The following is a 23,844-nucleotide window of genomic DNA, read 5'->3' on the forward strand; positions in this document are numbered from 1 at the left end:
CAAAGAGCGTCACTGGTATCAGGACCACCGAAAAATCGCGTTTCATTCGTCGAGAAGCTGGCTCACGGGTTCGTGATCAGTGCTTGTGTATGTGCCCCCGCTGCGTACGTCATGTCACATATAGAGGATTACAAACAGAGGGAATAGAAAGAATAAACATCTTGACATCTGATATTGTGAACAGAATATGATTAATTTCAATGCCATCGGTGATTTTTTCACGACTAAATGTGAAGTTACTTTCAATTTGTTAATGGTGACGCGTCATTAAACATCATCGGTTTTGGTAAACGCAAGCTCGAGACTTTCATTAATATCATTCGAGAACATTTTGATTTTTTTCTTGTTAATCAATGTGAGGGCATTTTTAGGTGTACGTACACACCTACTGATATGGAAGATGAGTTCATGAAAGGATATTATCACATCGTTCCTGCGTTATTGATTACCAAGCCATGTATCCGCCATGAACATGTTTATATATATCCGTAAAATCGTGAATATCAGATGAAATAAAGCAATGCTGTTCAACAACACGTAGTTTATATAAAATCTCTCTAGAGATCTAGATAACTTGGTTGAGTTTAATCTTCTTTTCGGTATTTTACTAAGGGCACATGTGTTCCTATTTTCAGATTGTGAATCTGCTTTGGCTAGTTAAAACGGACTCCCAGAACACACACATACTAAAACATATGTGTTTAATATGCATGGTTGGCACAAAAAAAAACGTTTAGTCTCAAGAGGATGGAGGTGTACGTGATATGTCTCATGTATACTCATACGTGTGAAGAGCCGATGTGACACATGTAATCTATACATGTATATACGACATTTTTGAGTGAATTAGCGCACCTCCGAATCCCCTGCCTTACCACCCGGAGCCTACACGACAACAATATTGATATGGACCCCAAGTGGCATTGGTGTTTCACTGGGAAAAGAACCATCCAGACCGTTTTGGCATGATTGGCTGAGCCGGTTTATTCCATTAATGTAATAAACTCTTCTGGCGACCCCGCGAAGACGTTATCGTTTCCACGTTTATTTTGTAGTGCAACGCATGAACATTAATCAAACGATCACGTATTATAATACAACATGTAATTTCAAATAACTCACTTCGTGCTTTTATAAAACGATGCAATTAAAAACCAGAGCCGGAATCTTTTTCAGTGAAAATAAACGCGTTTACATTTGACTTCCCGATCGATTCATTCATCTGTGGGCAATATATATATTTCATTTTACGGTGAAATGGGTAATTTCGGCATCATGTTTCAAGGTCACAAATCACACAATTCGAGTACGTTTCTCGTCTTGTGATTTGATCATTCTCTCATAAACAAGTGCATTTTACGGTCTTTCGAATTTGACATCGGTTTGCAATTCGATACGTCGCATAAATCTGGACAACTTATTCGAACATTGTCGTTCATGCTTGAAATTGAAGGGACAATATTATGATCGGAAATTTAGGGATTAAAAAATACAACTTGAAATAGAATTCATTTATTGCCGATAACTTTTGATTATGCCGGGTGGGGGCGTGGGCTAAGAATGCGCGGAGAGTGACACGTGTGAATTTTGTTTAATGAGTGACGAAGTTAGGAATTCCCTTTACGAGAGGATTGGCCCCTCGAGCCCCGGAGTACAATTATTGCAGAACAAACACTTGTGTAAATACTTTAACCACTAGTTTATATTTGTGTCAGGAAAATTATAGTTTTGCGCTGACTGCTTTGAAGTGATCATCGGTAGGGTTCATGTGTTATCAAAAGACCTAAAAGTCACGTCTTCGGAAAGATTGAAACTAATTTCGTCGCACATCGCGCTGTCTACGAATAAACTTATTAGACGATAATCGATGGTTTCGCTCTTTTCGCCGCAGCCTTGCATCAAATCCCGCTGGCCATGTTTCATCCATTCAATCTTCGGGTAAGATGTTTATCAACGTCACCACAAACGAAAGTTCCGCTATCGGCGTCAGTGTAGGAGGTGGAGGACTTCCAGCCATCTTCCCGCGCTCAGCTCGTAATTAAAGTGGTTCTTCCAGTAACCATATTCTATTCGCTTTCATCCCATTGGGGTAATTTGATCGCACGAACTTAGTTCGACTTGTGTCGTCGAGTTAAGTTAAATAGTTCTGAGAATTCAAATCGAACGACTGCTTTAAGTGTTTGGTAACGGATCTATTTGCGAGATGAGGAATAATTGGTCTTTATAAGGGTATTCGAGAACTGTCACGCGGAATAGATCGTCATCAATTCACCGCTAGAAGAACACAACACGCGAACTTGCACGCGAGGAGAGGCGCTTCTCGACTTTCAGTTTCTCAAGTTGGCTAAGAATTCAGTTTAAACTGAGGGCATAATAACTTCATCTCGTTGCGCTGACATTTCGAAAAATAAAATCACCCTCGAAGCCGCAAGTCAGCATAAAAATCTGTCGCGAACGCAAATCGTTTTCTATTTGTGGATTCCAGTGTTCTCGAAGAAGCTGTCGAACGTAAAACGGTGAAAGCATTTTGTTGAATTATATGTGTCAAACTAGCTGCACTTTTGATCGGCTGGCAGAAACATTGTCAAATATCTACTGCAAATTTATTATTGCCGCGAAACTAAGGCACGAACTTCTCGAACGTTTACTTTAGTTGTGAATTTTAGGAATTTTAGGTAGAATAACACGGGACATAGTAAGGAAAGTGCTAAGTGATCTCCAGTGGTTCTAGGAACGATTTTGTTTGAAACACCATAGATTTACCCCAGCAAGGTAAGCGTGAATATTAGAGAGCCATGTTCTACATTCTACAGTTTACATGTGTCATCCTGTTACCGGCACTTTTCGCCGCTGCTCTTGACAAAATTCCGCCCACACCTGTCGATGTCGTAGAAAATGCGGATACTGATAAAAACTTGTTTAAGATGTTGGATTTGAATGATTTCTTTGATGCGAATCGAAGGGAAACTCACCAGAACAAACTACGTAAACGATCCAATTTACTATCGCTGCATAAACGTCGTTTTTGGTGGAAGCGCGTTGGTGACAGTGATGAGACGACACAGTTCGGGCAGTTACCTCGCTACTGTGTTATTGGTGGCGGCAAACTCTCCTGTTTAGTTTTAGTGAATCGGCAATGGGTACCAGTTGCAAAAACGTTGAAAAAGAAGTTTTCGAGCCCCACCTATCGTACTTCACAGCAGCAAGTACGACAGGTCCCTGATCTGAAAGTGGCTAAGTCGTATTTAACGAACATCGTCAAAATTGGAGGGGGATGTACAGGGACTCTGATCACACCAAAACATGTGCTAACTGCGGCACATTGTATCCACAATGGACGTAATTTTATCGATAGTATCCACATGCTTAAAGTGGCCGTTCCAGACTCATTCAGTCTCAGGATCTATTACGTTGCTAATGTGCATGTCGCCCCACAATGGAAGGCGTCGGCTGGTATGGGGGACATCGGTCGTGCGGTATTTGATTACGCAATACTGCGCCTTCACGTTCGTGTCAGCGGATCCCGATCGTACATGAAATTTTCAGCGATGAATAAACGTCTGTACAATCGGCGAGTCTTCTACACGGGATTCTCTGAAAATAGAATCTCATCCCACGACGAGATCTGGCAATCGTCGTGTGTTGTCAATCCGTACTCGGTTTTGTTCAACAGTCTCATTATCAGTCAATGTCGCTCGATGCCGGGTATGTCTGGAGCGGCCGCCTGTGTTGAGACTGAGAAGGGTCATAAGGAAATAGTGGGCGTCGTCTCAAACATGATCGCCAGAGAAAACCCATTTATGCGTCAAACCGAGGTGGCTGTCATTACAAAACTCAACAAACAAAAACTTTACGATATCTGCGGTTATCTGGGAAACGAAGGTGTTGAGGCGAAGGTTTGTTATTAAGCGGACACTAGATTACTTAACGTTTTTTCAGACAAAGAATCTGCAAATCTCACGATTTATGTAACCTGAATAAAAGATCCATGCAAGTCTTAATTCCCGTTTGTCTAAATTCCTATTTCTCAAGATGGATGACAAAGATTGTACATTGAAAAGAAATGATTATGAATGCTATAATACAACATGTTGTAAATTGTTCTTGATCTTTGCATCGTCCACCATGATGATAGATTGACCTGTGGAAATAACACGCGGTGAAGGTGAATCGGTCGGCATTAATCGACACTATTCGGGCTCTCCCATTGAATAAGATCTACTTATGAGGATTCACCAACATTTACGTTTTTATGAATCATGGGGTTATATCGGACTGTGTGGGTTATCGGACCTTTTCCATTAGAGATAAGCCATAGATATTGACAAGTAGACAACATTATAGAAGAGGATCGTCAATTATCTAATAACTAATTACTTAAAGGTGACCTTAGTATAGTCAAAGTGTGGGAGAAGGAACTTGAGAAACAGGAACCCGCGCTGTCTAAATGTCATTTTCTTCATGAAATACAATACAATGAAGTATATTACGTATCACGATTGTGTGACCTAATAATAATTGCTCGTAGGTGTGACCACTCCCGATCTAGCGGAGTTATCAGTATATGTCCAGGCGTCCATAAAATGCTTCGTTCCATTAAGATGATAGATTTGCCATGTAAAAAATTCATAAACACTTTTGGCATGCCGTTTCAATCTTGATATCTACGTATATCATGACAATGACTTATTTTCATCATCTTTGATCACAGTTTACAAAACAGCTGTCGATTCAATATATATTAATATTATAATATATATTCACCAATGATGTAAAATGGCATCCCAGAAAGCTCTTCGTGTATTTATTTTAGTATATATTTATCTATTAATGTGTCACCTTATATAAAAATAAGCCAGCCTTAAAGGGCTTACGAGCCACTTAGAGCCACTTATAGACACTTATATAATAACAAACAGGCGTCAACAAGATTCATGAATTACGTTTTTAAGTTTGCAATTTTAACAAATTTACTAACATTTCGTTACATTAGGATTCGATGAAAATACCCTAAATTTTTCGGAGTCAGGTATACTAACATTTTCTACATTACCAATCAATCTAAATAAATCATTTCTGTATAGAAATTCACGAATTTACTTTCTAAACGACAGAAATACGAGTCCAATGAAATTTTAATCGAATTTTCTAATTTTACACTAATTGCTTTGTTATGTATTTCGCGATTGGAAACAGTATACATGTACTACGATCCCTGCATATTGATCGTTGATTAAAAGTCCACTGACAATGTCTAATTCTATCTACTGATTGGTTTATTTTAATTTTTTTTTTTTGAAAAATGATACAATCGTTTCGAAATACACATTTAAGCAACGATTTTATTATTTTTATCTGAATATATACGTTTCAGAATGACGTCAAAGGAACACGGCGTGTACTATTTATAACATGAGTGTATGCCGATAATTCTAACTTAAATGCACCTAAATCACGACAACCGGCAGCAATCATCGACAATTTGAATATTTGATTGGGCAACCGGACTAGCACAGTTAACACTCCAGTCCAATACGTACGTAAGTCCTGCAACCCAATTATATATGCATAGATAGTTGCAAATGTGTATGATTACGAACGATGCAGAATATCATGTTACCATCGCGCAAAAATAGAATAAAGGTGTATAATGTTTTTGCCGTGTGTTAAACGTTTTCTTTGAGCAAAGCTTATTAATATCGTTGAATTTATTCCGTTTTCTATCGGACAAAATTCTATACACAGAGTGAAGTTAAACTATTAATGCGTTTGCAATCTCACGGAACGGAATATTCGTGTCGAGTGCGAGGAGTGGGAGGTTATGATGGAATCGTCAACGAAATATGCATCGCAAATCATTTTGTCATCGATAAGGCGCACGTACGGCTCTTATAGGCGGTATTTATTTCGAGATAGTGGAAATCTACCCGAGTCTGCGGTCATTATATCCGAGCTGGTAAAGAGTAAGAGATCATAAAAAACCCTTTACAACTAAATAATCCAGTATAATCCATCTTTAGAGGAAACCAACGAAACAAATGTCGAAAATGCACCATTTGCCGCAAGTTATATGCTCCACAAAACCAGTGGAGTATCTGTCGTTTTCCCCGTCATCATAATTATGAATTTAACAGTACATGATCGAATAAATGAGTAATAATCAATTTGAAGACAAGAGTTGCAGGTTTAACTAGTGTTATACAGACAAGTGAAACCCAAGAAGCCCTACACACTCTAGTAGCGTTTTTGATTGTTATCGACGGGCCAGACCTTGACCAAATAGTACTTGTAAAATATTCCATTTTGTTCCAGTGTGCTCCGGGGTACATCTCGCAAAATTTCCCTGGCTTATAGCGCGCATTAACCTATTATTCCATTTCGAGGGGCAAAACTTCGAAATGAGCGCTGTTTGGAGTCACCTTTTCTTGGAAAAAGCCTGTTTTCATGGAATATGAGTCTGTAATGAATAATGTTTTTGACCGATTGCCACCTTTCATTTTCACTGCTGTCTTCATTTCCAAGGCCCATCACCGTGAAAAAGATTTTACAAGCCCGTAACAAACCCAGGATATCCATTCCAAAAATATATAGAAATTTATTGATTGAACCAAAACCAAGTGAGGTCTATCAGTTGCAGATTGCGGATATGTCACGGAAAACATTTCTTCTATTGATACAATGATATTCAGTAAATCTCACCAAACTCAGATAGGCAAATTTGATCCAAGTTTCGTGCAAGCCCGAGTTAAGGATCAGAAAATACTGTTAGAAGTCATTAAACTATATCATTTCATTCCGAGTTAGTTTAAAGTCAAAGTTGGTATTGTCCGAGTTAGGCAAGGTTTACTGTAATATTTGAATTCCATTTGTGTTCTACTGATACAGGAAGCATATAAAAACAAATAGAAGTGATAAATACAGTATTAATAAATAGAAAAAGAACTATATTTGACTAAATATACAAGGTTTCTTCACACATTGCACCGATTATATCTTACAATAACAAAATCATGAAATTTCGTTATATCATTATAAACTATCATATTTGAATCATTTTAATATCATGATTCCACAGTTCAGTATAAAATTAGCCAAACACCTAATTAATCAGGTATCTGTACAATAGGTGAATTCTCAGCGATTTTACCAATTTCTGCAAGTAAAAAAGATCACAGATTTAAGCTATTAATGTTTATTTTTCAATAACACGTAAAACAATTAAGTTTAAATAAAATACATTCTTCTACCTCAAATTTGTACAACTATCGTAGTTTTTTCTTCCCACGCTCTTGACGTACTTTAACTTTGTTAGCGTCATGATGGTGTTTTGAGTTCCCATTTTGTTCAGCTTGAGCACATTCTTCATGTTCTTCCTGGAAAAAAATCACTAAAATGGTTTAGATCCTCTAAATCTACTTCTATCCTAGAAAGCATTCAATCTAGGCCCTATCTTGGACCCTAACCCTAACTGACACTATCATGCGTGGCATGCGAGGGTAAATAAAACATCACGATTTGAATTGAATTGTTGACAAAATATACTTTTGGATGGACTTTATGTTAGATATCTGTATTCAGTGACATACTTACTTGTTCATCATCGCTCTGTGGAATAAATACTACAGCAAATATACACACAAGTTGAAATATAGCGCCTAGAAACAGTGCATAATGCAAAAAAGTGTCAAAAATTGCATTACCAGTTGCATCAACAGCCGCCATGTTTAAACGATGACAGCTCTTTACGACAGTGCCTACCCGAAAAATTATCAACTCTCCAATGTGTAAACTTTCAAAATGAATTTTTCAGAACATTTTCTGAAATTGATTGTTTTCATAACCGTTGTTTCAAAGTTTTGATCTAATCGAATGTTGAGAAGGCAAGAGGAAATGGCGCTGGTTTACGGTAATGAATTCAGCCAATGAGAGAGTGTTGGCGCTAGTGTATGGTTGGAGGGATGTTTGAAGTATACACCCCGACGCTGTCGACAACCGAATTCTCTTACTACTGTTTCTCACTCTACCGACTCAGGAGCTGAGCTCTAAAATGGGTAAATATGGTCTGATGATAAGTTATTGGCCTTTCTATGACATTTTTAATTTTGGGGTGGTATGCATGTCCATATGTATGGATGCCGGGCGCTGACAAAGAAAGAGATCAGTGTTAGGGGTACTACTACTGTCACTTGTTAATAGTTATCAAAAACACAGGGGTTTGGCGATGGGCTTGGATTTTATTTCCGGGTTGTTGATAATCTCGCGAGAATGGCGCTAAATATGAACTGCGAATAAATTCAAAATATCACGGAAATACCTCGTGTTTATATTGTTCATTTATCCGCTATAAAGTTTCGATAAACAATTGGTTGTTAAGAATCATTATCAGATGGTCGTCACGCTTTACTATATAAAATCACAAGGGATGAAACGCCAGGCCTCCGCTGTACTTAAATTTTCAGCCAGAAAGTTGGGACAGTCACGTGACATTCTGATGACGTCATCGCATTTAAAACTTCAACACGAAAAGTTAACATATTCACAGACCGATATCAAATGTCAGATTATGATTCATATGAAATAAATAACTTATAAAGAATAAATTATGATGAAATATATAATTCATAGTAAAAAAATGCATTTGAATGTAAGTTATTCTCAAACATTTTTCGTATCATAGTTTCCATCTTATATGCTTCAGGTTCGCGTTGGCCATGGTCATCAAAAACCAAAAGCTCTACTTTTATCAGAAAATTATCATTCAGCAAGATTAACATTTTCATATTTTCAGATGGAATATTAGTAGATCTTGAAGACAATGACGATGTCATTCGAATACCGCTGAAAGTACCAGTGCTGCCACCGGTTACAGATGTCCTAAACTACCACTGTAAGGCTTGCTCTCATAAATCAATTCATTTTAACTCATTGAAAGCATTTAACTTATCGGTTTGTTATATAAGAATTCTTTTGTGTTTAAGTGAATAAGCAAAGTGAAAAAGTTCGAAAGGATGCTGAACAAATAGAAAAGCAAATTCTTGAGGATCCTTCAACAAATACTGCTGAAGGTAATGAAAGCTTAGTTCTTAACTCATCAAACCATTTTCAGTTCAGCTCGATAGGTCAAAATACAAATATGGAGGATCTTTTCATCATAACTTACAGATGATGTGAAATTGTTAGAAGATGAATTGTTTGACTTTGACTTTGTTTCGCCAAATACAAGGTTAGCACGAATACAAATGATTTGAATGATGCAAAATACTGCAAAAAGAGAATTAATCATCTATTCAGTCACCTGTTCAGTCATGAGAATATTAATTCATTCCATTCGCTTTTTAGTGCCGCAGAAGATGACGAAGATGAAGTATTTTTTGGTCCGGTCAAATTTGTGGAAACTGTTAAGTCGGCGGCGATCGGTTGTGGTGCTCACAGTGGACAACTGGAACCACTTACAGCCGCTCAGTTATCTGAAGTCGTTAAGGAAGCGCATACTATAGCTTTTCATATAAGGCATTCTCACAAGGATGTGAGTACTGTAAGCCATATAGTATTCGGTTTGATAAGTTTACAGGGTTCTTGCAGATCTAGAAAATCATGGAATTTTGGATTTATATTTTCCCTGCAAGGAAAATCTAGGTCTTGTCATTTTTCTTGGAAGTGATGAGTGACACAAAGAACCTCCTCTTGAGAAGGAACAACCCCCACTGAGGATATCTTACGAGGGTCAGGAAATTTAGGATGCCCTGAGTCTACAGGAACTTGCTTTTATCAAGTGTTTTTTTCCATGCAGGATATGTTACCATCAGTCGAGGAAGAAGAGGTGGAAGGACGAGGCAAATTAGAACCGGCAAATGTGAGTCCAGTAGCTGACCCATCAGTTGGAAGTATTAGTCCGCAGTCAGTATCAGCTACATCACCTGATAGTGGTATATTTAGTAGTTCTAATGTTAAAGGTATGTCATCCTATCAATCATTAAAATGAAGTACAGATATGCTGTAACTACTCCGTCTCAATTTGATTTATGATGAGAAATTCTTCATTTTTCTGCAGAAGTTGTAAAAATGCCGAGTACCGATAAAAAACCTTCGCAAATGACTGAAGTACGTAAAAACCTGAGTAACACGGATAGTAAACTGAAGAGTTTATCCGGATTGAAACGTCGTCCGTCTGGAAGAATAGCTGCCGGACAGGCGCAAGTTCCTTTAAAACGTTCGCTTAAAGAGTCATTTAACAAGATTACTAAAACACCAAGCACTGGTGCTAGGGAGAGGTAATAAATAAACCAAATATAGTAATTTATTTTACAGTGACTGAGTAAAGTTACACGCTTCATACGTGCGATGTCTTTATTTCAGTAAAAGTTCAACGTCATCAATAAGTTCAGTCTCCGGCACTCCTTCCAAAATGAAGCCTCCCTCCTATCAACAGAGGAGTATAATACCACCAAGGTAGAGATTATCTTCGCTTCTATAGCAAAGTTGAAATAAGTCCAGAAGCCATCGTATTTTCACAATGAGCATGATGGTTTTATTTTCAGTCCAGGAAGGTCGATGAGGAAGTCACATGTGTCAAGTTCAGAATCAAGTCTCAATGGAAATTCAATGAAAGCTAGTTCTTCACTAACTAGATCAACATCTTTGGTAATATTTCTAAATATTTTTGGTCATATATGAAAAATGTATTTCTGGTCGTAAAATGCTATTTTGGAAATAAACGATGTACGATTATCTATTACAGAAGAGACCGACTGGAATAAAATCTACAAATACTGCAATTGGTAATAGAATGAATGGGCTGGCTGTTGGTCGCAGTAAACCTTTAAAAAATAATCAACCTGCAACATCGCATTCGGGACCAATCAAAGCTTTACATCCGTCATCAGTAACAAGCAGTACAGCAATGTGTGATAAAGGTAGGCTAAAATGTACTCATATATTGCTATACAAAGGTTGATGTTTTGTTGTTTTTAGTTGAGCTATAAATGTGTATTATTTGTAAAGGAGCAATGAATTGCGGTGATAGAAATCGTCAGTGGAGTGGCAGTAGTACTAGTAGTGTCAGTAGTGTAAGCAGTCTTGGATCTTTAACGACACCCGTAAAACCTGATAGGTGTTTACAACCGAAAAAAATACTATCTTCATCTACATGTATCAACAACACTCGCATGCAACGACCAGCTTCTCGATCTAACAGGTACTGTATACGCTGTCTGATATAATCTGATATTCAATCTCGGAGGCATTAACTGATTAGTATGGAAAAAATCAGGCACATTTAATTGGTCCTAGCCATAGAACTATATGTAAATGGGAACACTGTGTCGTCACTATATATTTGCCTTTGCGATCTTCGGAATTCATCAGCACCCTCGTGGTTAGCAATTAACGATAGATTCTCGGTTATAATAATATTTTCTCTGCGGGCATTGAGGATACAGTTTTCGAGATTTGGTATAGTTTAAAGACTATAACAAATCATGAAAAATGCTAATTAAAAAAGAGACCGTTAACCAGTCAACAAAATGTATCACTTATCATGAGGGTGCTGAACAATCCACAAGATTACTGGCGGTGCCTAGTGTAGTTTTCCGGTTTTCTAGCTTGTTAATTAAACGATGACTTCTCTTATTGTGTATTGTCTCATTGCAGTGGTTCTATTCCTCCATCTACCCCTGTATCTGCCTCAAAAAGACGTTCATTTTTACCAACACCCGGACGACAATCGTCCGATAGAAAAACAACGGCGAGTCGAAGTGAAAGCTCGTCATCAGTCCAGTCTACTGATGAAAGTTTTGTCCTAAGGAGACCACCAACGCCTAGTCGAATAGTACCGGTATTTAATCACACAATTCACATCTTATATACGTCCATCATCAGAGATGCTTGAAATTACCCTCAATTTCCTTGTTGATCATTTTCAGCCCAAGAAATCAACGATACCTTCTGTCAATCCGGTAAATAGCAATAAAGAAAATGTATCTGTGACTGGATCGCATAAACCTTCGAAATTAGCAACGTTACTGCGGAAACCGAGTATAAAAAGATGACAGCGACACCGAAGAAATGAATAAAAAAACTTTCTAAACACGCAATCCTTATTTGCATGATTCAAATGTTAAGAGTAAACAAAACTTTAAAATGTAAAAAATAATATGCGTATTCCATGTACACTAAACGGAAGTTTTGTCAATTATTTTAGATGTTTTTTGTAAATTAACTCTTTGTACTTAAACTGGAGAATGCATTCATTCACAGATCTGTTAATCAACCTATATAATGTGATAATAATAAAAAGTGCTAAATGTTGAACAAAATGTTATGATTCCTTGTTATTCCTCTGTGGGATTCGACCTGATCTCCCTATCCACGAGCTAGCAGTTTCTCATGGATGCGATTAAAGATCTGTTTTGAGCTATCGGGTTCTCGAGGATAGGATTTAATACAAATGACAATAAAGTAAATTGAAATGCTTGTTACGAGGAGTGCGTAGAAATTGATTGATTTAGAGTAGATGGTGGCTGAAAAATCGTTTATTCCTAACCAGAAGTAAACACACAACTTCATGCCGTCGAGAGGCCAAGAAAGGAGCGAGAAATGATTCTTTTAGGTAAATTGCCGTGAAATCTACGGATGGATGGAGTCTGGACGGTCAAGAAGATATCGATTCTTATTTATTCATTCTGTTTGAACTTTTTAGCCTGGCCCCTGAATGTTAACGGCCCGTAAAATGCTTAAATGGTAATCTTTTTTAGATCTGAGTGAAGTACATATTTTAGAATCTGCGTTGCGACATGCCCTACAACGCGATCAGTGTCAACAACCGGATGACATCGACATCGGTTATATCCAATTAAGAGCTATCAGAAATGTTGGGGTTAATGAACAAGAGTTGTTGCATTGTATTAGAAATAACCAGGAGATTTTAGATGAAATAGTTGTAAATGCTGATGATGATTGCTGGAGTAAGTGGTGCGCTAAAAAAGCTGCAGGTATGGTACAGTTTCAATTCCAACAAGGCTTGTTTTTTTAACGCGGAGTACAGCTTTTATTAGATAAAAAACAAAATGATAGAGTGAAAGGAAAGAAAATAGAAATAAGATCTTTCATCTCGGAAGGACTGTAGAAAAAAATTGAGGAGTGAAAATTGTTTAAAATTTAATTAAGATGGGAGAAACTAAGAATCATACAAATATCGTTATTTTATTTCTTGTTTCTAGTTAAAGTTAGGCAGAACATAAACCCAAAGACGCAGTCAAATCACTTGAACTCGATGACTGATGACATAGTAACGAGAATCAGTAACATTGTTGAATCAGCGGATATATTTCCTGTTGACAGTAATTCAAATGATAGTCTTAAACGGATAACGCGAACAGAAACTGATAATGAAGATTTCTTCTACGTCGATGATGACAAAGATGCTGATTTCGTTCCTAATGACGCGGAATGTCTTACGGATCAATCGTCAAATACGGATTTCGCTGAACCATCTACGTCTAGAAAACCGCCGGGTAAGTATACCACCCTAAAACAAGTCTAATAAGGAGCATTCAAATACAGTATAAGACAGTGCAAGTCATATGTGATTGAATAACAATACTGAGTGAATATTCATCATCTCAAGAATATTGCCATTATTTCGTTTTAGATAATGGTGAAAAAAGTTCAGAAACAACAGATGGTGAAAACATTTCTTCTGGTGAGTGTGTAACAATTCAGAAATGTCACTTGTGCAGTCGGTTATTTCTTACAGATGAGGAGCTGATCGAACATTTTGCCTGTTTTCACGACGGCTTTTTACCGTTTAAATGTAACGTATGCGGTTCCGGTTATAACGTCCTCGAAGAGCTGGTCGTCCATCACGTAGAATATCATAGATCTGACGATAAACCGAAACCGACACTCGTATGTAGATTATGTGATGAAAATTTCGATGAAGATCGACGTTACATCGAACACTGCACCGATGAACATCCGCATGAAAACCCGCTCTCTTGTGGAAAATGCGACAAAGTAATTTCGTCTTTACATCAATTAAAGCGTCACCAAGTTTTACATTCGACTACGAAACGTTGGATCTGCGAGAAATGCGGCGTAGGATTCACACGTAAAGACGTGCTGAAAAATCACACGCGCGTAATACACGATAAACTGAAAACCGTCGAATGCGGTATTTGTAACCAGAAGTTTTCGAATCGATCTCAACTTACGTTACATACACGCGTGCATACGCGTGAACGACCGTTCTCATGTACGGTCTGCGATCGCAGGTTCGCCGAGAAAGGTAAAATGACTAAACACATGCGAATTCATACGAATGAACGGAACTATCAGTGTTCATGGTGTGATAAACGATTCCGCGAGCATCCATTGTTGGTACGACATGAACGCACCCATACCGGAGACCGGCCTTTCAGTTGTGATATTTGTGGAATCGCGTTCTCTCGTAAAGACTCGCTTCTAGTTCATAAACGCGGCATTCATAAAGTATTTACTCATGGCGACTTATTGAAAAAAGAACCTGGATAGATAGTCGATTGAATTTAATCGAACATATTTGACTCCTCTCTACTTTGTATAATGGTCAGCCAGTAAACTGTTGGTTTTGGTTTGAAATTTCTACTGGCACCTGTAGAATTTTTACCATTTGCAGCTTGCCCCATTTGTGTAAAATACTAATGATTGACATTATCTTAGTCTTCTTGAGAAATGAATCTACAATTTCGTTTCTTTGTTCGCGAACATGTAAACATAAATAAATATGCATTGTATCAAATGGGTATATATTGTATTTTATGAATTTCTCTTCAGAACTCTCCACAATATCTGATTTGGATGATTGTTTCAGGTTCAGGTGAAGAGTATACGCCTTCGAAACAGAGAAAAACGCGACTATCTACAGCTGGACGATCTAAACCGCGGCCTCCTCGTCGTAAAATCACAAAATATCTTCCGTTTGATTGTTGCGCTAACTGTCGATTGTGTTCGAAATCATTCGTATCCGAGGAAACGTTGAAAGAACATTTTAGAATCATGCACAGTTCAGAACCTGTGTATTGGTGTGATATATGCGATATCGGAGACTTGGACTGGTCGTCTCAGGATTTAGTCGAGCATCGAGCGAACAAACATGACAGCGCTAGAGATACTAAGAGGAGAGGTCGACCGCCGCGAGTTGATTTTGATTTAACGTGTCGTTTATGCAGAAATGTACAATCCTCTCATGTAGCGTTGAAGGAACATTTTAAAATCTCTCATCCCGGTTTATCGGCGTATCAATGTCGGGAATGTAATAAATGCGTGACATCTTTTCGACAGTTGAAGTTTCACATGGCCAGTCATTCCGGGCACCGGCCTATTAAATGCAGCCATTGTGACTCTACGTTTGCATGCGAAAGCTCGATGCAAGCTCACTTTAAACGTCGACATAATCCTGAAAGAGAGCGTCGTTGGATTTGTCACAAATGCGGCCTGGCTTTTTACGAACGCGTAACGATGCAGTCTCATTTAGCTTTACACACGAATATACGTTATCCGTGTGATATCTGCGGAGCGAAACTTTCCAGTAAAGGACACGTCAAAAAGCACATCGCGTCCATACACCGCGGTGAAAAACATCATCGTTGTCCCGAATGCGGTCAGCGTTTCTTTGAACTAGCGGCTCTTCGTCAACATCGACGCGTACATTCCGGAGAGAAACCTTTCAGTTGTGATATCTGTCAACATCGATTCGCGCGTTCTGATATGGTTCTGGTTCATAAACGCTTGGTTCATAAGTTGATTATTCCAAAACGAAGCGAAAAATTGTACTGAATATACCGGTACTTCTTATATGTTATATTGGCATTCATTTATAACTGCGCAGTACAGACTTTTCAGGAAAAAAGATGTAAGGGCAAATGTAAAAAGTGCATCTGTACTCCAAGTGATTAAAAAGCCCAAGTATTTCTAGATGTTTTGTTTTTGTGATATCACTACACAGGGTCCCTACAACTCCTTGATTCCTTGAAAATCCTTCTAAACAAAAAATATTTTTCAAGGTACTTGAATATGCTTGAATGTGAGCAAAATGCCCAAAAGTCCTTGAAAATTCCTTGAATTTTGAGAAATTGGCTCTTTTTTTGGCTCTGGGTCTACTTATCATATACACAGAATTCCACCGAATTAAATGGTTTACTGAGAAAAACAGTACTGAATTAGGAGGTGTCAACAGTAATTGAGATATGAAAGGGATACAGACACTACTCGAAATTTTCTCCTTGAAAAGTCCTTGAATTCTGGAATGACTGCTATGTAGGGACCCTGCTACAGTACATTGTACAAATACGATGTGATTTGGTCATCAGATGATTGTTTGAAAATGAATGTCAAATTACGTACATGTATTCATCTTTAGTAGTGAATAAAAGTACTATTTTTTACTTGGTCGTGAAAAATATGTTTAATGTTATTGGGAGTATAGTTGTTGTGATGGTTTTTATTTTCAGACTGGTCTAAAATGGAACATCCACAAAAACGATTAAAACTGACGAATTCTGAAAAAACAAACGATTCGGAACTCATCGAAGCCGATATTGGAGCTGCTGGTGATCACAAGTTGGATCTCGATGTGGATGACTTGATCGGAAATGATTTAGATTTGAGGCCATTACTATCGGATATTGTTGATGAAAATAATGATTTTGAAAATTTAAGGACGTTTGAAAACAATCAAAAACAAGCGCAGAAAAAAGTGAATTTAGAATGTCGTTTGTGTCTGGATGAGTTTTCAACTCACGGAGATTTCAGAAATCACTTTCGCACAACTCATCCTCAGACGAAGCCGTATATGTGCACTACGTGTGGTGATGTATTCTCATATGAACAGTGTTTGGAATTTCATATAGAAAAACAGCACAACAGCGACAAACCTGATGGGTGGATCAAGCCAGAAATTAATTGCGCGTATGAACTTGTTTGTAGAATATGCAATGAAATTGGAGATATAAAAAGTCATTTTGATCTAGTTAAACATTTTGAAAAGGAGCACCCAACTTTGTTTCCATATTTGTGCATTATTTGTGGTGTCTGTTTCCCGGGTTTTAGTAGACTACAAATTCATTTACAAGATGTTCATGAATGTGAAGTTTATACAGCAAGCGATGATATTACTGAATCATGCCGGAGTGATAAGCAATTATCAGTCGATTATTGTGCGGATATAGTTTGTCACATTTGCGGAGAACTCTCATGCAATCCGCTCAGTCTAGCGAAACACTTTAAGATAAAACACGGTGCGTGGAAACCTTTCATTTGTGTCATCTGTGAAATCACTTTCAGTTCTCTTTCAAAGTTAAGAGGTCACCAACTAAAAGAGCATGCAGTCAATAAGGTGGAATATGACGAAGACGTTGTTAAGAAAAAGAATTTCCCAGAAGTACCCGCTTACAGACTGTATTGTCAGGAGTGTAATATCAATTTAGAAAAACATATTCCTTATATTGAACACTTTCGAACATATCACGGAGAAGAACGACCTTATTCCTGTCGCGATTGCAACCAGAAAATGAAGACTTTGTCGGCGTTGAATTATCATTATCGAGTGAAACATTTAAACTATTCGATGTTTACTTGTGACGTCTGCCAGAAACCGATGCGAAATTCGCAGCTTTTAGAACTTCACAAATTAACTCATCTCGATCGAAAAACTCGCAAATCGTTACATCGTTTTATGTGTTCCGATTGCGGAGCTGCGTTCGAACGCAAGAGTTTACTCGATTCGCACATCCGCAGCAAACACACGAATGAAGTGACTGATGTGTGCGACGTATGCGGGAAAGTGTTTTACAATAAAGAAAATCATCGAACGCACATGAAATTCCACGCCGGAATTAAGAAATATAACTGTAATATTTGCGATAAAAGATTTGTAACTTCGTCGATGTTGACGCGCCATTTAACGGTTCATAAATCGAAGAAATCGCATCAATGTCCCGTGTGTCTGAAATGGTTTGCGAGGAACGATTCGATGAAAGCTCATTGTCGTTCATTTCACAGACTAGAAATTTTACAAACATCGACCGCATCAAATACTGCTTCATTCACGTGTGATATCTGTATGGAAACATTCCCGACTAAGTCCATCCTCGATGTACATTTTACGAAACATTTAACTGAAGAAATTGGAATCGAAAAATGAGCTTTTGGTACCTATTTGAGAATGGTCAATGTGTGTTATTAATCCACCCGAATTCGTTACACTAGTGTCGTACGTGTTCCTGTGATTTAAAAAAAAGGATCTCTTTTTACAGATTTCCTGAACGCGGCAGACCCGCCAAAAGAAGTTGTACATGCCGCAAAACGACCCAACAGAAATCGGACGGTTAAAAAGACCAACAAACGACTTGTTGGTAGACCTTCCACAGGAGGCTACGAACTGATCTGCAGGTTATGTCAGACCGAACACCTTCAACATAAAGCTTATCGTGAACACTTCAAAATCGAACATCCAGGATTTAGACCTTATTTTTGTGAGCAATGCGATAAAGCATATGCCTTGTACACTCAATACAGGATACATTGTCGCACGAAGCATATTACAGTCTCCGATAAAATGTACGCTTGTGATCTGTGTGACAAATGGTTTATTCAACCTTCTAGTTTGAAACTTCACCAACAAGTGCATCTAAGTGACGAATTAAAAACGCAACTAAAGCGTCACGTTTGTACAATTTGTAACAAAAAGTTTCGGAGTAGTTCGATGTTAAAAGTGCACGTTATGACTCATACCGGTGAACGTAATGCTATTTGTAATATTTGCGGTCTCGCAACTCGTACTCAGACTTTACTCAAATTCCACATGAAAATCCATTCTCAGGAAAAAGATCACAAGTGCCATGTTTGCGGTAGAGGGTTCGTTCAGCCGGGTACTATGAAACGACACCTGCTTTCGCACACCAAACAACGACCGCATCAGTGCGATATGTGTGAAAAACGATTCGCGCGAAAAGACGCTCTTAGAAATCATAGGAAGTCGATACACAAATGCGACAATGTTTGTGGTAACAAATCTTTGAGTATAATTTTGCAGAATTCCTGATGCTGCTTTTGGTACTTGTATATATTGTATACATAGCGAAAACTTAATGAATCGAAAAAAAAGTTGCGTTTATGATAGCTGTTCTTATTATGTAAAAATGTATAAAATTGTTCACGCATGTAAACACTTTGCGGTTGTTTATATTTAGATAATAAGAATAATTAAGAGCTATAGGTTACGTTGTATTATTTTATCTGCATTTCATAGTAATAATATAGATTCCAGCGCAATCGAATCTACTAATGGTGATGTTGGATGTTCACGAAGAAAACTCGAAGGACCCCTCAATCTATATAGACTGTTTAATATTCCAGAAAATAAACGCGCGATTTTCTCAGAATATCCTCTTATTTCAGTCATACGCCCACCATCAACCATCCAACCACATTAAGTGAAGCACGACCACTGAGTCTCCTTCAACCGTGATGACCACGACCGCTTGTATTCCGCTTTCAAAAACGAATTCTCGTGCGGATTGAATTTCGGATTTGAATAGGCGATGTAACAAGGCGCTGAAGGCATTGGGCATTCGGCAAAAACCTTCATTTCCGGCATCCTGAATACTATCGGTGACGCCGATTTCAATTCCCAATCTCGCGTTTTCTGAGATCCGTTCCAAGCATAACTAGACATGATTCCGCATGTTCTCTTTACGTCCGGGCCCCAAACTCTGCGAGCGTCTGCACCTTGCGCTTCTTTTTTGTACAGTCTCCGTAGTAATCGTTTCTGGTCTTCAAGTTTCCACGAATCGTGTTTTTCACCTTTAAATCTTCCCGGTGAAATATTCGGGATTAGATTAAACTTCAGCGATTTGCGGCTCTGCCCTTCGACGACGGGCGAATCTTGGTCCTTGAATTTACGATTAACTCGTTGTTGGCTGGAGACGGTTGGACGATTGTGTCTTTGAACGACAATCGGCAGTTCATCCGGAGTAAACTTTCTCTCCATCATATCATCATCATCGTCTATCATCAGTTTACCATTTCTCATGCGACGCCTTCGTCTCTTCTTGGCCATGTCAGCCCGAGCCTCTGCCCTGGCCATTTCCGCAATATCTTTGGTCTGTGTTTCAAATTCAGATTCATGCTGGTCACTTTCTTCTTTTATATGTTCCATCCTTAGATCGACGTCTCCTGGGTTCTAAGTCGTAACTATTGCGTTCGTAGAATATAATAGTTCAAATTAAAGAAACACATCCATAAGTTTCGACGACTAAACCATTCGTCATGTTTGTATTTGTTGATTGTCGTTTGGACTTTTAATTCCCACAGCTCAACCCGATTCTCACGCTGCTTTTATAAACGGCATAAAAAGACACTTTTAGTAAGAAACGGCAACCACCCGCACGACTTCTTTTGTGCCGGGAGTTCCACATGTTTGATATCAGCACGTAAACTTGTCCATGTTATCAGGAACCTCAGTCGACCAAGCAACATTCCGCAGGTTTAATTTTGTCTGGGCTGGAACCATTCGTTACAACCGTTAAGCAAGAACGCTCGAAGACGGAGGCGCCGGGGAGCGCGGGTCGCAATGGCTGGCGTCACGCGGGTTTTTGGCGTCTCGTCGTGCTGCATCACTTTTAATACACCATATCGTTTTGCACCATAAGACGCCGCCGTTATGTTCATCCATACCATGGCCTCTCAAGAATCCATGATCGGGTTCATGGTTCATCTAACGATTTCTTATGCTATACCGTGAGGTGCTGCCACAATGCTCATCGTTAGCGGATTCTTCATACACTAATATGAATCCGCGCTCTGGCAATCTACGGGCGATGAGCATATAGCGGCAGCACCTGCCGGTGTAAATGAGTGCTGTGAACTTTAGAACCCACTGGACCGATTCATTGATTCCTTACCGCTGTTTAGCTGTGGAATTTGGTGAAAAATGCCGAGAATTGACAATGATATCAAATTAGACTTTAAAGATGTGCTCGTCCGTCCTAAGCGCAGTACAATCAAAAGCAGATCTGATGTAAGTAAATCAAGTGAATCGAAAAAAAACGAAAAAACGGCTCGTCGATCTAACGTCCACAATAATTTGCTAACCGCCAAAAATGAAAAAGTCAAAGATGCTTTTTCATTTCCCACAATGAAAGTAGAAGTATGTACGGTATGTCTGGGATGTAATTGAAATGATTTGTTTCAATCATTGACAGGTTGAGCTTACCCGATCTTACACATTCAGAAACTCAAAGAAAACGTACAGCGGCGTCCCAATCATTGCTGCTAACATGGACACTACGGGGACATTTGAGATGGCTAAAGCTTTAGGAAAGGTAATTATATGAGGCCTATAGTTATACTAACTATTAGAAATCATCCAGCTAAGAAAATTTGCTGTTGTATTGTTAATTGTTTTTCACCTTTAGGCTTTATTCAATTGCAGTATGATATCTTTACTACAATTCACAAACATTATTCCATTGAAGCATGGAAGGAGTTCGCGAAGCAGAATCCAGAGATTATCAAGGTGATTAACATGTCACAAATAAAGACTAATAGTCAGCATCAAGCCCTATATAAAAACTAACCGTAAATTGTTTTTTGATAGAAAACCAAAAATTCTATGTTTTTGATAAAGCATCAAATGCTTTAAATGTTTGACACTCAAGTCTCATATAGGCCTATCTGTGTGGGAGCTTTATTATGCAGTGCAAGATTAGTGTTTGAGTATTGGATAAACTTTGAAATATTCTTTATTTATTCATGTATTTATAGAATATAGCTGCCAGTTCAGGAACTGCTAAAGGTGATATGGAAAAACTAACTGCCATTTTACAAGCTGTACCCGAAATCAGTTTCATCTGTTTAGACGTCGCTAATGGCTATTCAGAACATTTCGTCGAGTTTCTGCGTGAGCTTAGAAAAAAATTTCCAGAACATACAATAATGGTAGGATTTAATTGATTAATTCAGAAAATCAGTTATATTTACCAGGGTTTGTAATGAGTGTGAGAAATTCAAAAATATGCTTTAAGAAAAATTTAGGGGGAAAATGGGCGGGAACTCTTTTTTTTTTTTGATTCATAAAAAATTGTTCCCTTGTGACTTAGTGTTTACATTGATTGGTACATTTACATGTTTTTTTAGGCTGGGAACGTAGTAACTGGTGAGATGGTCGAAGAATTAATTCTATCTGGTGCTGATATAATTAAAGTTGGAATCGGTCCGGGATCTGTTTGTACAACGAGAAAGAAAACCGGTGTTGGATATCCACAGCTCAGTGCTGTTATTGAATGCGCTGATGCTGCTCACGGTTTAGGTGGACATATCATTTCGGTAAATACTTTTAAAAACCTATTTTTTATCAGATGTTTGTTCATAGCTTAGAAAATGAAAAATCTAATAATCAAAACATGCGTTTTTTTTCAGGATGGTGGGTGCACATGTCCAGGTGATGTAGCTAAAGCCTTCGGTGCTGGTGCAGATTTTGTAATGCTAGGAGGTATGCTAGCCGGACACACTGAATCCGGTGGTGAGCTTATCGAACAAAATGGAAAGAGATTCAAGTTGTTTTATGGAATGAGTTCGGCTACCGCTATGGAGAAACACGCTGGCGGTGTGGCTGAATATAGGTAGGTTTCAGTTAATTCTCAAAATGAAGCTACACTCAAACTCGCTGAAACATCATTACGTTGATGACTTATCCAAATGACGACTTACGCTTATAGTAGATTGAATGAGAACAGAAATTGGGTCTCCAAAACAGGGATGGCCTAAATGATACAAATAAGTGATTGATGATGACAAAGCAAGTTCGACTGCATATCTTAAAATCCTTAACTGCCCTTCGTTGTAATAGTGCCCATGTATTTCTTGTTATTCAGAGCTTCGGAAGGAAAGACTGTGCAGATTGAGTATCGAGGAGACGTTCAAAAGACTATTCTCGATATCCTCGGCGGTGTTCGATCGACGTGTACATACGTAGGAGCTTCTCATCTGAAAGAACTAAGTCGTCGTACAACATTTATACGAGTTACTCAACAACTTAATGAAGTTTATTCAGCATTTGAGAAAAAATGAACTTTATGATTTAACCTTTTAATGTCTTCCCTTTATCCCCGCTGCAGTTATTTTTCCTAACCTGAATAGTGAAGTTGTTTGAATGCTTTTACCGTTATGTTTGGCAGGACGAATAAAAACTAAATGTGTGCCTTATGATAATACTTGTACAACAGCCTACATTGATGTGCTAGAAAAAAAGGTTGATAGTGTCTGTGATAACTAATGATGATCTCCTATACCTCAAAGAAGATTATTTGTTATGAGACAAAATCAAATTCGCCCAATGTGGCGATACAGTCGACTCTTAATGCTAATCTAAATAATCAATTGAATCTTGATTTTTGATCATATCCAGATATTACTTATATATTGTTATAATGTATATGTAGAATATTGATGCTTAATTTGGATTTCTTATCAAGCTACTTGGTTTTAATTGGTCCCGAATGATCCGAAATAAGCAAGGTCTACTGTATTTATTGTTTAAATTGGTTTGAAATGTGTATAACCCTCTGTGTAATTGTTAGATCTTAATCATTGTTTGCCTACTGTTGAAATGACTGCAGGAATAAAGATTATGTCAATCTAAATGATTTGTATAATTTATTTTTCCAGGAGCTTCTTTCTAGTTTGTTGCCTAATCGTAGGTAGTAAGTTTTGTAATAATGATAATAATAATATTTATTTACAGTCTGTTACTTGGATATCTCGCTAGACTTTACAAATAATGCAGATATAAAACATGGACAAATAAAA

The 23,844-nt window shown here is 38.0% G+C and overlaps 5 protein-coding genes across 7 annotated transcripts; 4 read left to right on the forward strand and 1 right to left on the reverse strand.

Moving 5' to 3' along the window:
• Positions 1-2,795: 2,795 nt before the first annotated feature.
• LOC141901196 (uncharacterized) lies at positions 2,796-3,908 on the forward strand. Its single transcript, XM_074788306.1, has one exon. It carries the CDS (start codon positions 2,796-2,798, stop codon positions 3,906-3,908), a length of 1,113 nt encoding a protein of 370 aa, XP_074644407.1.
• A 3,055-nt stretch (positions 3,909-6,963) lies between these two features.
• Positions 6,964-7,730, reverse strand: LOC141901945 (uncharacterized). Its single transcript, XM_074789549.1, has 3 exons — positions 7,591-7,730; positions 7,248-7,373; positions 6,964-7,153 (listed from the first exon to the last, which is right to left on the reverse strand). Exons 1-2 carry the CDS (start codon positions 7,720-7,722, stop codon positions 7,263-7,265), a joined length of 243 nt encoding a protein of 80 aa, XP_074645650.1. The 5' UTR covers positions 7,723-7,730; the 3' UTR covers positions 6,964-7,153; positions 7,248-7,262.
• A 236-nt stretch (positions 7,731-7,966) lies between these two features.
• LOC141901931 (uncharacterized) lies at positions 7,967-12,245 on the forward strand. The gene is made up of 13 exons (XM_074789518.1): positions 7,967-8,051; positions 8,789-8,887; positions 8,979-9,065; positions 9,163-9,223; positions 9,340-9,526; positions 9,791-9,953; positions 10,052-10,271; positions 10,357-10,449; positions 10,539-10,641; positions 10,739-10,913; positions 11,002-11,194; positions 11,650-11,833; positions 11,922-12,245. Exons 1-13 carry the CDS (start codon positions 8,048-8,050, stop codon positions 12,045-12,047), a joined length of 1,695 nt encoding a protein of 564 aa, XP_074645619.1. The 5' UTR covers positions 7,967-8,047; the 3' UTR covers positions 12,048-12,245.
• A 177-nt stretch (positions 12,246-12,422) lies between these two features.
• LOC141901926 (uncharacterized) lies at positions 12,423-18,421 on the forward strand. 3 transcript variants are annotated; one of them, XM_074789505.1, is made up of 6 exons: positions 12,423-12,607; positions 12,753-12,989; positions 13,218-13,511; positions 13,649-13,699; positions 16,488-18,208; positions 18,291-18,421. In XM_074789505.1, exons 1-5 carry the CDS (start codon positions 12,595-12,597, stop codon positions 18,176-18,178), a joined length of 2,286 nt encoding a protein of 761 aa, XP_074645606.1. In that variant the 5' UTR covers positions 12,423-12,594; the 3' UTR covers positions 18,179-18,208; positions 18,291-18,421. The 3 variants fall into 3 exon arrangements, with proteins under 3 accessions (XP_074645606.1, XP_074645607.1, XP_074645608.1); XM_074789506.1 differs by having other exon boundaries at positions 16,488-18,185; positions 18,291-18,374; XM_074789507.1 differs by lacking the exons at positions 16,488-18,208; positions 18,291-18,421 and adding an exon at positions 14,849-16,336.
• Positions 18,422-20,887: 2,466 nt separating this feature from the next.
• LOC141901312 (GMP reductase 2-like) lies at positions 20,888-23,672 on the forward strand. The gene is made up of 7 exons (XM_074788471.1): positions 20,888-21,055; positions 21,240-21,359; positions 21,470-21,553; positions 21,802-21,975; positions 22,174-22,362; positions 22,456-22,658; positions 22,911-23,672. The coding sequence occupies exons 1-7, from the start codon at positions 20,969-20,971 to the stop codon at positions 23,104-23,106; spliced, it is 1,053 nt and encodes a 350-aa protein (XP_074644572.1). The 5' UTR covers positions 20,888-20,968; the 3' UTR covers positions 23,107-23,672.
• Positions 23,673-23,844: the final 172 nt, after the last annotated feature.

This window comes from Tubulanus polymorphus, chromosome 3, assembly GCF_964204645.1.
Source record: "Tubulanus polymorphus chromosome 3, tnTubPoly1.2, whole genome shotgun sequence".
NCBI lineage: Eukaryota > Metazoa > Nemertea > Palaeonemertea > Tubulaniformes > Tubulanidae > Tubulanus > Tubulanus polymorphus.